The sequence below is a fragment of the Saimiri boliviensis genome, chromosome 2, assembly GCF_048565385.1.
Source record: "Saimiri boliviensis isolate mSaiBol1 chromosome 2, mSaiBol1.pri, whole genome shotgun sequence".
Classification (NCBI taxonomy): domain Eukaryota; kingdom Metazoa; phylum Chordata; class Mammalia; order Primates; family Cebidae; genus Saimiri; species Saimiri boliviensis.
In genome coordinates, this window is record NC_133450.1 from 216262153 (window position 1) to 216276820 (window position 14668).

Below are 14668 nucleotides of genomic sequence, written 5' to 3' on the forward strand. Positions count from 1 at the left end.
AGCCATCAGGTGTGAAGCCCAGGAAGCTCTGCTTTCTCAGGCACGGAGGAGAGGCCCCTTGAAAGAACAGGGGCGGCGAGGTCCAGTAGGAAAGCAAGGGCTCTGGGACCATCTGGCTCTTCTGTGCTACATCGTTTCTCTTCCCTGAGTCTTGGTTTCCTCATTTGTAAAGTGGAACTGACCATCGCGATTGCACAGGTGCACCGTGAAGCCCCAGTGACGGCAGGTGAGTGTGAGGGGCCTGGCGCTGTATCTGACAGGCGGTTGGGGCTTACTGTCCAGGGTGGCGCACGGGGCAAGGCCTTAACAGCCACCAGAGCAGCGAGAGTCTCACACACGATAGCACAGCCTCCTTGTGCTTAGAGGTATGGCAATGGGAGTACACCGTCCCCCACCACCAACACACACAATCTCTTCTAGGTGAGCCCGAAAAGCAGAATAATCATGGCATTTCTTGTGTCCCCCGAGGTATGCTTCTCAGCCCTGACCAAACACAGGTTCTCTGACACGCCGAGGCTACTCACCGGCTCGATTTTCAGAGCATTTCGGTAGCTACCGAAGAAAGCGGCCTGGGCCTTGAGGAACGCTCTGGCCACACCATCCCCAGTGGTTGTGGAGACCTTCTTCAGCCTGTTCTTCAGTGAAGAGATCTGGTGATGAAGAGAAAGAAAACACAGGTTGAGGACAAGGTCAAAGAGGGGTAGCTGACTAAGCCCAGTACATATGGAGCCCTGGAAAATCCTACAAATGGCAGGATCCATTTGATAGCTCGGTTACTGGGAGGACAAAAACATGTTCACGCTGCGTGCAGTGGTGCGTGCCTGCAATCCCAGCTACCTGGGAGGCTGAGGCACGAGAATCTCTTGGACCTGGGAAGCGGAGGCTGCAGTGAGAGATCGCACCACTGCGCTCTAGCCTGGGTGACGGAACGAGACTCAGTCTCAAAAAAAAATCTGTTCAAAATTAGGGCATGTTTTTGAAATTTAAACAAATGTTGTTCCTATTAGAACACGTCTAATAAAAACAAAAACAATTTTTAATGACTTACTCCATGCCAGGTAAGCACTTTTGCATTCATTTTACAATTTAGTGACTTTAACAATCTGGTGAGGAAGGGATTAATGCTTCCATCTTACAAGGGTGAAACAGCCTCAGGGAGGTTAGGCTACATACCTAGGAACAAACTCAAGACATGGCCGCATTTCCGTCAGTCTTGTAGTCTGAGCCCAAACTCAGTGAGTTCCCATTTTATCCCTCTTAGAACTACTTACAAACATTAGAATAAAGGCTTATTTACATTTCTCACACATCATACTCTAAAGGAAGTGTGGCAGCTTCTATTAATAGACACATACTCAAGAGGTTAAAACAAAGACAAGGAGGTGATGGTAATGGGAAAAGAAGCAGGTAACAGATTTGGTATATAAATGTGAGCCATAAGGTCTTATATGGTGGCTAAAAATGGGCTTGAATTTGACTTAAAAGTCTCCTAGCAGCCAAAGCAAAGGGGGAAATCTGAAGGTTGTGAGATTTTACAGGTCCATATACTACAAAGGAACCAGCTAGGAAAGACAAAACTGGGGATAAAATAGAAAATTAGATTTAGGTGGTCCATGAATCCTTTGCAGATTTTTAGTATGAATGAGTGTGAGTAAAGATTATTTTTCTGGGCACAGAATCCACTGCGTACTAAGTATGGGGAATGGTATGCAAAGGCCCTGCAGCAAAGAGTTCAGGGAACAGAAAGAACCCTGGCTTCAGTGGAGAAAATGAGGGGAATATGGCTTGAAATGAGGCTGGAGAGAAAGGCAGGGGCTCGAAGGGATTTTTTTGCTTCATCTTGAGAGAGAAACAGAAAACTAATGATTGGTTTTAAGCATGCAGGTAACATATTAAGAGCACATTTCACGGAAACTAATTCTGTGAGAGACCAGCTACTGGTATGACACTATTTAAAGACAAAACTTGGGATAAAATAGAAAATTAGATTTAGGTGGTCCAGGAATCCTTTGCAGATTTTTAGTGTGAATGAGTGTGAGTAAAGATTACTTTTCTGGGCACAGGATCCACAGCTTTCCTCAGATTCTTAAAGGTGCCTATGACGCTAGAAATATTAAGAATCACTTGCTGAGAAGCCTGGGGCAAAAAATCTTATCTGGGAAGGACTAGATATACTTTAGAAATGATCCATGCACATTATGTCTTGTTTCCAAGCTTCTGATAAGAAAAATTTTTGATAGCTTATTGAGATTTATTTCACATATAAAATTCATTCATTTAAAGTATATAGTTTGGTGGTTTTTAGTAGTCACAAGATTGTACAACTAACTACTGCTAACTTCAGAACACTTTTATCATCCCCAAAAGAAACCTCATACTCATTAGCTGTCACTCGCCATTCCCTGCCAATCCTACCTCACACCAGACCCCAGCAACCACTCACCTTCCTTCTGTTTCTACAGGTTTGTCTACTCTGGGTATTTCATACAAATGGAATTGACAATAAGTAGTCTTTTGCCATCAGATTATTTCCCTCAGCACAGTGCTTTACGAACAAGGTTCATCCATGTTGAAGCATGTGTCAGGACTTCATACTTTTTATGGCTAAATAATATCCCACTGTATGGACAGACCACATTTTATCGATCTGTTCATCAGCAGATAGCCATTTGGGCTGTTTCTACTCTCGGCTGCTATGAAGATTCATGTATAAGCTTTAGTGTGGAGACAACAGAGATTCTGAAGTGACAATATGAAAAGCAAAAATCCTCTGCCAAACATTATGCAATGAAAACAAGCTGGAAGGATACACAAAGTCACCAAGCACAGTGCTCAGTGCATAGGAAGCCATTAATAAATATGAACTGAGTACAGGGAAAAAATTCTATACTGTTGGTAAAGGGCATGCCTCACGTTTGGACAGTAAGCTGTGTAAAGATGGGACTGATGTCCTCCTCTGTTAAGTCAGAAGCCATGGGGACGTGCCCAGCACTTTGGGAGGCCATGGCAGGAGGATCGCTTGAGGCCAGGAGTTCAAGACCATCCTGGGCAACACAGTGAGATCCCATCTCTATAAAAAATATAAGAAGATCTAGGCAGCCATGGTGACACATGTCTGTAGTCTCAGCTACTTAGAAAGCTGATATGGGAGGATTGATTAAGCTCAGTAGTTTGAGGTTGCAATGAGCTATGATTGCATCATGGCATTGCATCCTGGGTAACAAAGCAAGACCCTATCTCTAAAAATAAAAAGCCCTGGGAACACACACTGAAGGAGTAGCTACCCCACCTCTACTCCAAGAGGGAACCATGGAAAACCATCTCCCTTTGGAAGCAGTTTGAAGTCTATCTCAACATCTGGGTATCTATAACTGGTTTATACAACCTTTCCTCATCAGGGACACGTGAGCCCCAGCCCCACAGTGGTGAGAGCCCCTGAGGAGCAAGGTCACTGAGCACCCAGGCTGACTGCCATGGACTTTCAACTCCAAAGAGAAGTATGAAAAAGAAGCATCCTCTATTAAAATGCTAAAAATACTACCTACTCTCTGCCCCTGCCCCCAAAATAATAATAAAAATCCTGCCCCTCCCAGGGACTGCAGTGACATTTCCATCCTTTGAAATGGTGCAAGCCACTGTCGCTCTCCTTCTGGCTCCTCAAAGGCCTTGGGCCACCTGTGCCGCAGATTATTCCTCACTTAACCTTCCCTGGCCTTTCTCTTTCATTCGGGAGGTGTTTAATTACCTTGGATTCACAACGCTGCACTTCAGGTGAGCCTCTCCTAATGGCCTCATTACCATTTTACACAAAGAGGGAGTCGCTGATTGTAACTGAGCAAATACGAGTGTATTCCTTCCTGCCTGCCCCAGCTGGTCTGAAACTAGCCAAGTGGTCCTGGGCTCCTGATGCCCCTGTGACCACTCGGGCCAGGACTTCTGAAGACCTCCTCTCACCCTGCAACATGGAGAAGCTTTTCTCTTGACCTGCCAGCACCTCAAAACTTTGAAACCGCAAGTATCTGCGCATCTCATCGCTGGGGGGTAGCATTTGTCCTTTAAATAAAAGTGAGGGAAGAAAATTTAAGGATTGAATAACAGAGTCATATATCTAAAGCTGAACTTGCCCTCAGTACCCCTAGGGATGCTGGTCAAATCATTAACACTGGGGTTCATCAGGGGTAATTTGGGTGTGTTGTAAGTGCTGGTGAGGATGGCTTCCTTCTCTAATCAGGTGTCACAGGAGGAAGACAAAGCAAAGAGAGGACAAAACTGAACTCGCCAGTTCCTGTCTAAAGTGCCCTTTCCCCTCTGTTGCCATCTTGGTTACTGCAGCATCATCCAGCCAGTCTCCTGGGCCAGATGTCAGATGTCAGATTCTCTACTTCTCCCTCCTTTCCCACGAATATTCTCCTCATCTCATCACCACCAACTCAGGTAGGTCCTGAATCTGGCCTTTCCTCTCAGTGACATGATGTTCAACTCCATCACCCTCTCTGGCCCAGACTAGTGGAACAGTTTCCTCGGTGGGCTTTCCTCTGCTTTCAGTTTCTCCTTGATGCCATCCACCCGTATCTGTCCCAGTAATCTTGGAAAAATCCAAATCTAATCGCTTTGATCCTCCATCAAAACCCTTCAGTGCCCCCGGCTCTTCACCATCATTGCCTTCAAAAAACATCTAAACTTCCACGAGTGTTGTCCTCAGTCAGCCTTGCTTCCATCCACTTAATGTTAAACTTGGATATCCAGAAGCACAGGCTACTCTCCAGCCCGTTCCCACCTCAGTAACTCAGTCCTGGTTGTCTCTTGCCCCTTTCTGTCCTGCTTGTGAACATCTATTCAACTTTTGAAAGACCATCCAAGTCTCCATCAATGGCGGCCTCTGAAATACACTATCCCACATCCTCACCAGGAAATATCGCGTAGCTGCTAAAAAGGACACGGCGGTACTCTACCAACTGACACAAAAAGATGTCCATGAAATACTGTCGAGTGGGGAAAAAACATGCAAGTTTCAGAGTAACACGTACAGCATGAATCATTTAAAACTATATATAAATATATATGCAGTAAAAATCTAAAATGCTACATTACCAAACTTGAACCATGCATGGATGCTTTCACTTTCTATTTTACACACTTGATTGTTTTGATTATCCTTTATAAAAAAGCATATGTTACTTTTATAATAAAGAATTAAAATGAGGTATTTTTCTTTAATAGTCAAATTACCCACTGCCTTGGGTTAAGGGAAAGAGGGAATCCAGATGTCCCCCAATCTGTGAAGCATGCCCTGACCACTAAGTCTGGGCCTCCTTGGACTGAGCAGGTGGTTCCATGGTGAGCTGCAGTTTCTACCTCCTTTCCTGATGGACTGAGTTCCCCGCAGGGCCAGCCGCCAGCACAGTTCTTGGCTCAGTGTACTCATGCAGCACTTTCTGCTGAATGAAAGAATGAATGAGCAAGTGTTTGACATTGTGAAAGGCATTTTCAGAATGGCTGAGCCTCTCTGCTTGGAGGAAAGTCTAGGATCACATTCTTTAGTGATAGATCATTAGAAGAAACTGGTCTCTGCTGGAAAGGATGGGAGGAGAAAGTGATATTCATTCCCCTTTTGCAGAAAGTCATTGCTAAGACACAACCACAATGGCAGGAGAAATGAACATCTGCATGCTGAATGAGTTAAAGGGAACAATGAGACCGATCTTATACAGCCACAAACTTACCACATCCAGTAGCACACACATTGCCCCTGACCCTTCCTTGACCTGACTCTGTACCTGTTCCTCCTTTCAGTGGTCACTGTTCCCAACCTCTCAGGTCCCTGGGCTTCATTTACTCCTCTGTCTCCACTGTACTTCTCAGGCAGTAGAGCATAGAGTTTGAATCATAGAAACCTAGGTCTAAGATCGAAACCCTGGCTTCCCTACTTTCTTAACCTTTCTGAGCTTTAGTTCTTTGGCTGTAAAATGAAGCATGTACAACATGTATACACTGTGAGGAGTAAAATATAATGAATATAAAATGAAGAATGGATGCAGCAGAGTGCCTAGCTTTTTTTTTTTTTTTTTGGTTTAGATTCATCTTTTACCAGTACTATTGTAACAATATTTGAGCTGGTGTCTCTTCCTCTATTTTCTTTCTAGTCTAATCCATCCTTTGCATTGAATTACCTTCTTAAAACAAGAGGTTATATCATGTCATTCCCTCTAAAATGTTTAGTGGCTCCCTACTGCGAATATGATAAAGTCTGAATTCCTTAGCACAATACTGAAGGCCTGTTATGGGCTTGGCTCAAGCTCAATTTGTACCTTTGTCTTCTACTTGATTTCAAAGGCCTCAAAACCCATTCCTAAACCTAGGATATTCTTTATAGTATTCTCTAACAAAATCTTTGTATTAAAAAATAGAAGCTTCCAACTTTGTCGGAACAAATAGCTCAATAGCTCTTTCTCAGGGCATGATGGCCTAATCCTTTGTTGACTCCTAATATCTTTGCAGGTCCCATACTGCAGATGTGCTGGGAATGGCACTGCAGAGGAGGGAGGGCCTGACTCCCAAGGACTTCCGGTTTAGCTCCTACAAATCGGCTACAAGTTAGCTTATTACTACTTCGAAAGGGGTTCTCACACTGTATAAACCATCATTCTATTCTTTAGCCCTTTATATTCCAGCAGTTTACATGTCTTTCTCCCCAGGAGAATGAAAATAACCCTTTTAATACATACTAGTCCTCAACAAGTAGAGTTTTCTTCCTTTATCACTTGGTTGCAATTTCTGGGGACTGGGAGTGGAGGGGTAAATGATGGCATACTATTAAGTGTCCACCTCTAAGACAATCCTATCTATCTCTTTCCACCAATGCTGACACCTTAAGATTTCTCAGCTAGTCTCCACTGCTCTGAAGAAAAAGACTAAAGCCCTAGCCTGGCCTGCAAGGCCCTATTTAATTTGGCCGCAGTGTCTTTTAGATGAGAGGCTCTTGAGTCCTCCTTTGTGGCTTCAGCCACCCCACCGGGCTCCAGTCCCACGGGCTTCCCCCTTACCCCAGGACCTTTACATAGGTTATTTTCAGTGTGGAGTGCTCTCACCCACCATTGCCCCCACTCCCCACCGTCCCTGCTCTGCCCTACTTGTCTAGAATTCTGCATTGTCCAACAGAACTTTTTGCAAGGATGGAAATAATCTATCTTCTGTCCAATGCCATCCAATATGCTAGCTACTACTGAGCACTTGAAATGTGGCTAGTGTGACTGAGAAACTGAAACTTTTATTCCATTTAATTTCAATCAATTTAAATAGCCACGTGTGAATAGTGGCTACCATACCGGACAACACAGGGCCCTAGGTTGACTATTACTCATCCTTTAGGTCTCAGCTCAAATATCACTTCCTCAGTTGAACCGCAGAGACTACACTGAGGTTCCCCTATTATGCACCCTCACTGTGTCTTTCCTAAATTTAGGGACACAACAATGCATAATGATGCATTCTGCAAGAATCCAATTAATGTCTGTCTCTTTTTTTTTTGAGACGGAGTCTCATTCCGTTGCCCAGGCTGGAGTGCAGTGGTGCCATCTTGGCTCACTGCAACCTCTGCTTCCTGGGTTCAAGCAATTCTCCTGCCTCAGCCTCCTAAGTAGCTGGGATTACAGACACGCACCACCATGCCCAGTTAATTTTTGTATTTTTAGTAGAAACAGGGTTTCACCACGTTGGCCAGGCTGGTCTCCAACTCGTGACCTCAAGTGATCCATCCCCACTGGCCTCCCAAAGTGCTGAGAGCTCTTTAGCTCTTACAGGCATGAGCCACCACGCCCAGCCTAACGTCTGTCTCTTCTATTAGACCGACCAGTCTAGGAAGGTCCACGTCCATCCTCAGTGCTGGCACACCTCAACCAGAGGTATAGTTCTGAAAGTCTGGCAGGGGGTCCTGCTTCTCTTTCCTGGGAGTTGCATTAACTGCTGGGTGTCACAGATGGAGTTGAAAGATTTTTTTTTTTTTTTTCAATTATAAATTAAACACCCAGCCGCAGGTGTGGAGGGGCAGGCCGTAGAGTCACATTTTCCTCCCCGCTTTAAGGACTAAGGCAAGTTGATTAATTCTTCCTTACCTGAACAAACTAGGCATCAAGGCTTTGTTCTAAAATCCCATAGGGAATGTGTGGGTCTGGAGAGGGGAGAAGGGGTTAGTTTTTTCCCATCCTCAGAGGTACATAAACATTGGCTTCCTCTGCCACTTTCACATTGGCAATGAGAAATGGCAAACTGTCATTTCTATTACATATGTGTATCTACCTATGCCTTCCTTAGTTCTTGTCTCAAATTCAAAACAAAAAGTCTTAATATGTGAAGGCAATAACACCCTCGTCTCTTTCCCAGTAAGAACAAGAAATTTGTCAGGAGAAACAAACAGAAACTAGTATTTATCAAGCACCCTACTGGTTCCCAAATACCATGACAAGTATTTTCATATCCAGCATTGTATTAAAATTTCAGAATAAATGGTCTACATAGACACAGCTATCCCCACTACACAGATGAGGAAACTGAGACCCAGCTCCACGTCACACTGACAGTAAGGCAAGGGCAGAAGTCAAAATCAAGTCCAAGTCTTTCTTACTCTAGAGTCTGTGCCAGTCCACTGATTCTCACTGTTGCCAGGGTTTCTTAGACCAGCAAATTAGATACGTCCACGAAACTGGTTTATTTTTCCCTGACTTAATACATCTCCATTATTGTTTCCCCTCATCCCTTGCTTTTCCGTTTCTTTCTTGCGAATATGGTTGTACCTTGACCTCAGTTGGCTTTGTTTCTTCTGCAACCCATTTTCCCCTCAAAGATCCTGGTTCTCCATGGAGGAGTGAGGGCTGTGCTATTTATGTGGAGCTCTAAGCTGGAGCTGGCTATGACCCTACCAGCCCAGGTCTCTGCTCCCTCCCTCTCTCCTGACAACTTGTGGGCTGTGTATATGTCAGAAAGTTAGTGGCGAGAGTTAGAATTCTTGGCAGCTTTTGTCAGACAAAAGGATCCATTTTCTTTATGTGAATGGCTACTTCGTTATGTGCTGTAGTGGCTTTGCTGAGCATCCCATGAATAAGCTATTGAATCCTCAGAATGACATCCTTGGAGGAAAAAAGTGCGATTTTAAAACAAAACCAAAAAAGGCCCGTTTCCACTATCTGCCAAATAAAGCTCAGGAGGAGTCTTGCCCACACATGTGCACTCCAGCCCCTCCCCATGAGTTTTAATTTGAGTATCTCACCATTTGAAACTGAAACACACAGTAGCAAAGACTTTTACGTTTTTCTATTTGTAAATCTTAACTTCCTCCAAATACTTTTTTTCTTTTTTGGCCTAGAGTAAGTGAAATTATCTTTGTTTTCCTTATACAACAATTTAGCTTTAAACTACACATGCGTGCGCGCGCGCACACACACACACACACACAATTAATGTAGCTAGAAAATCCTACCCAAGCTACAGGAAGCCACAAGATCTGAGCTCAAAGCAAATGTGTATTTATATTATTAGGTGGTCATTCAATAAAAAGATTGCTTCTAACCAAATATGTGCATGCATGTATGCATACACATACACACACATATATCTATCCGGGGAGTCTTTTCAAAGAAGGGTTTTCTCCCCATACTTCTGGCAGTTCAGGTTTAAAGGTCAGATTTAAACTATCACCATGTTTCACAATGCAATCTGTGCAGTGCCGCGTAATGAAATGGTTCAGTAAAGGTGCTCATGGAAATTCTTTTAATTAGGTCTAAGGCTTTTCAGTTGTCAACATGAATAAACCAAGAAGCATTCTCTTGCAAACACAACACACAAAATTAAAGTGTAAGTTACCTTTGAAAAAACTGATACGCACTTGTAAAAGGAAGCTTAATATGTTTTTTACAACACGACATCCACCGCTTTAAAAAAAAGACCAGTATCTTTCAACAACAAAAATGAACTGCAAACTAAAAATAAAAGGATTGCTCTATTTCTAATGAACCAGAACACTAATGCCTTTTCTAACGAAAAGTATATGGAGGAAGACGAAAGTTAATCATAATTAAAAATGTTTACAGAGAGACTAACGACTTTCTTCATGAGCAAAAGCCACCTTTCCATTTAACTATAATTAATTCTACAGATCAGCAGTATCTCAGTCACACTTGTGAATGTCCCACAATGACTCTGGCAAATTGAATGACATCTATTAAAAAGGAACCAAAATGCACTTCTGCCCTCAGAGCCACTATCTCAGGCCCAAAAGACGAGCACATCACAGCAGGAACATCGTCAAGATGCCTGCTTTCCAAAGTCTTGTTAACAAACTAAACCACATAGGTTTAGAAATTTTAACCATCAGAGCTAGAAATGGAAATTCAAAAAACTACAAGAAAACAGTAGGTTGCTCAGGGGAGTTGGGCTGTAGTTGCCCTGAGCTTTGAAAGAAAAGCAAAAGTAAATCTACTCCAGTCATCACCAGGAGTTCAGATTTAGATAAATACAAAGGTGTTCACAAATGCCAAATAAACTTCAGACTTGACTGGGAATGAGACAACTCAGATGGAGCAATGGCAGCATGTCATAAACATGCGTAATAATTCAATGTCTTGGTTGATCAACCAATGAATGTATGCCTAGTGAATTCTAGGAGAGAGAGGACCACACTCCACAATGTATTGATTTACTCTGAGCTCAGACAGACCTGAGTTCAAATTCTGACTCTGCTCCTGGCTATTATCTGGATGCCTCTAGGCAAGTTACTTAGCCCCTTTTCTTCATCTATCAAAGGGGGATAAAGCACTTTCCCCTCCTTTTTTTTGCAGGATTGTTATGTAGATTAAATGTCAAGATTTTCAAAGCCCCTAGCACAGTGCCTGGCACACAGTAGGAGCCTAATCGATGGTGACTATTCTTTTGCACTAGCTCAACTCCAAAGCCAAAAACTACCCAAGCCTTTATTTTAGCATCGAAAAGAACCATGGGTTCACAATTAACATTTTCTAGGGCATCAATTACTGAAATGTCACTCATTATGCTGAGCCTAGTGGATTTATTTAGTGACCCAAAATTGGTGTGTATTTGGGAGTTAATGAAGAGCTTGGTGTTTACAAAGATAAAAGTGGGGTTTGTCTCAGCCACAATCCTGGGCTGAATGGATATAGATTTCCCTGCTTAGGGATGTGGCCAGGCTGGATTCATGGTGGATCACATGGATACATCCACACAGAGCGAGCTATCTCCCAAGGGGATCCGGGCATCTCCACCTCCTCAGGGGAGGAAAAAAAAAAAAAAAAAACAAAACAAAACAGGAAGGGGGGTGGGAAGTGTGTATAATAGATGTGTTTCACAGTGTCCCTGCTGTGATGAACAACTTGATCCACTCACAGTTCCAAACACATGATGCATAAAAGAGCTGACAGAAATTCAATTCTTGCAAAGAAAAGCATCTGCTCTCTAGTGGGAACGGCCAAATATTAAGCAGTTTTAAGGCAGGGCAAAGACCTAGAGCAGCACACTTCATTATCTAGATAGCTAGAGTAAAGAAATGCAGAGGATTACAAACGAACGAAAAAGTAGCCAAGATTCCAAGCATTAATTACCCGGAGTAAAATGATTCAAGTTAAATCTTTGTTACGACAAATATTAAACCCAGCTGTGTTTATGTAGCAGTTGTGAAAAAGAAGAAAAAAAAGAAATTCGTGTACAATATCTGTGAGCTCTGCAGTTAATTGAATTCGCTGGCAGCACTTCCTCCACCACGAGCCAAACATCCTCAAAGATAAAATGTAGCTTTTAAACAGACCTGGGAAAAACAGAATCAAGAAATTTCAACCAATAAAACACAACTCTTTACTGGTATAAAAGTAAAGTAAAATTCAGTAATGAAAGGAAGGAAGTCTCTTAAACATTTACTGCATTCCAAAGCTTGGAATTGCGGTTTATTGCTGAGGTCTCTTCTGATGTCCCACAGTGCTCCTGCTCCAGCATCTTTAATGAAGTCCCATAAACTCCCATAAAATCCTCGATTGTTGACAAATCATACACACACATGCTCAGGGCAAGGCTCACTGAATCACGATGCTCCCTTCCTGAATGAATGAAATTTACAAGTCATGGTGTGGACACTATTGCCGAGCGGCCCAAGACAGAACAGGGATGGACAAACAACTCCTTAAAAGCATGTGGGATAAATGACTGGACGCAGGTCACAGGTCATACTGAGAATTCTCTCTAGCACACTATCCCCTTACCCCAAGTCCAATATCAGTAGATGTCGAGTGAGGAAAAGCTTTGGTCAGATTCTAGGCACCAGAAAAGCTGCAAGAGATGGAATCCAACACTTGACCCTCAGTGTAGGACTCCTGGTAGCATAAATTTTACCACATCATTCTTTGGATTAACTATCTTAGTGGATGCCCCATTGCCCCAAACTTAAAGTCCAAACTTGTTTTTGTGACAATTCCCAAGCTTGTCCCTCCTGTCTGCTACTTGGGTTTCATATTTTGTCCTTCTCAACCATACACCCTTTGTTCTAGCCGTAGGAAACTGTTAATTCCTGGTTCACACCTTCAGCCTCCATGCATTCAATTATCAGCCCCAAGTGTGCTTATCATTCCTTTCCAAAAACGATGACTGTTTCTTAAATGTCTCCATGTCCCCATGGCTCAATACACTGAGCATATACCCAGAAAACTTTGGCTAGGCTAAATGAATGAAAGATAATCTCCATTCCTGAACTGGCTGTAGATCTGCCCATTTGGGACACTGAACTAGAAACATCCAGTCTCCTGTGTATGGAAGCAAAGTTGCCAGTAGAAAGTACCAATGGGTAGAAGAGCAGGGGCAAGAGACGAGGTAAGAGAGATGAGCAGAAAGTGGATTATAAAGGGCCATATTATGGAGCCTGAATTTCACCAAGAGAAAGATAAGGCGCTACTAAACGGTTTTCAGTTGGGGTGTGGTCTCCATGCTCTGTAATATGCCTTTGTGTATAGCCTGGAGGATGGACCAGGACTGGTGAAGTGGGGACAAGACTGGTAGTCCTGCCTGCAATCACTCTTTTACTAACCAGCCTGGGACCTCATTGAGAGTAAAGACCATGTCTCAATCACCTCCATACTCATTACATCCAATATAAAGCCTAGCCCATAGTAGGTGCTGAGGAAATGACTGCTGAATGAATAAACATTCTATCAGAAAATACTAGCACAAATGCATGAACATGGTAGAATGATCAAGTCCACAAAAAGGCCTAGTCCCTTGCTTCTGTATCAAATGCATTGCTGACTCACAAGGGTAAGATAGCACAGCAGTTCCTACCAGCCCTGCAGAACATCTCGAGAGTCTGAGGGTTCTGGGCCTTTGAAGAAATATGACATTGAGAAGGCCAGGGCTTGAGATAAACATGAAGTCTGTAAATAGGCCTTTAGATCTAAAAGATGGAGTATTCTTGCCATATTTTTCCCCCAAAAGCCACAGCTCAGGAACAATGCAATATTGTCAGTGAAAACACTACATTAGCAACTTTCATGAAACATAGCAAGGTATAAGGCATTGACCTTGCCAACCTCTTTTTTTTAGGGTAAAAAAAGCTAACTCAGACAAGATTATAAATTTGAGACTAAATTGTCTAGGCATCTAGCACAAAGCCAGAGCCATTCCACCTCCAAAGTTACCCTTTGCTCATGTACATAAATCATCTGAAATCAGCAGAGCTGTTCTGAAAGCTACTCAATATTGGAATCCTACCTTTAAAATTAATTTCCAAGGCTGCTTTTAAAAATTAACTTTAAGTCATAACTGATATATAATAGAATGCATACATTTAAAAAGCACAGTCCAATGAGTTTTGACTAATGTCTACATGTGTGTAACCACCTCCACAATCAAGAGACAGAACAGTTCCTTTACCACAAAAGATTGGTTGGTGCCCCTTGGCAGTCAGGCCCTGCCTCCTCCATCCTAGCCCAAGGCAAACACTAATCTGCTTTCACCCACTATAGACTGGCTTTCTCGCTTCTATTTTACATAAATTAAGTCCAATAGTGCTGTGTGTCTAGCTTCTTTTGCTCAGTGTGAATTAAGATTCATTCATGTTGCTTGGTGTATCAAAAATTTGTTATTATGGAATAATAAGTAAATAATTTTAAAAAAGGGATTATAATACATTGTTTATCCATCTATCACTTGATAAACATTCTGGTTACTTTCAGTTATTGTTCTCTACAAATAGAGCTGCCACAAACATTCATATACAAACCTCTTTGGACATAGTTTCATTTCTCTTAGGTGAAGGGACAGTATGGGATTGTTGGGTTGTATCGTAGGCATTAAGTTTAACTTCACAGGATACTGCCAATCTGTCTTCCAAAGTGGTTGCACCATATTATACTCCCATTAGCAGTGATGAGAGTACCACATAAGTGCTTCCGCATCTTGGACAATACTTAGTGTTGCCAGAGTTTAAATAATTTTAAAGTCAGGTTTACTGAGGTATGATTTATACATACTAAGATTCACCATTTTAGTGAATAATTTTATGAATTTTAAAAGATGCATATAGTCACAAATCTATCACCACAATCAAGATACAGACGGTCCATCATCTCCCAAATTTCCCTTATGCCACTTTTAGTCCTGGCAACCACTCAGCTGTTTCCAG

At 42.6% G+C, this 14668-nt stretch overlaps 1 protein-coding gene across 7 annotated transcripts in view; it reads right to left on the reverse strand.

Annotated features, from left to right (window-relative positions):
- The window catches only part of DENND1A (DENN domain containing 1A), a 546222-nt gene that overhangs the window by 170458 nt on the left and 361096 nt on the right, over positions 1-14668 (reverse strand). For all 7 annotated transcript variants that reach the window (XM_074395320.1, XM_039474808.2, XM_039474809.2 and 4 more), the window contains one exon: positions 525-650. In XM_074395320.1, the coding sequence (XP_074251421.1) occupies positions 525-650 (126 nt within the window). The remainder of the gene's footprint in view (positions 1-524; positions 651-14668) is intronic.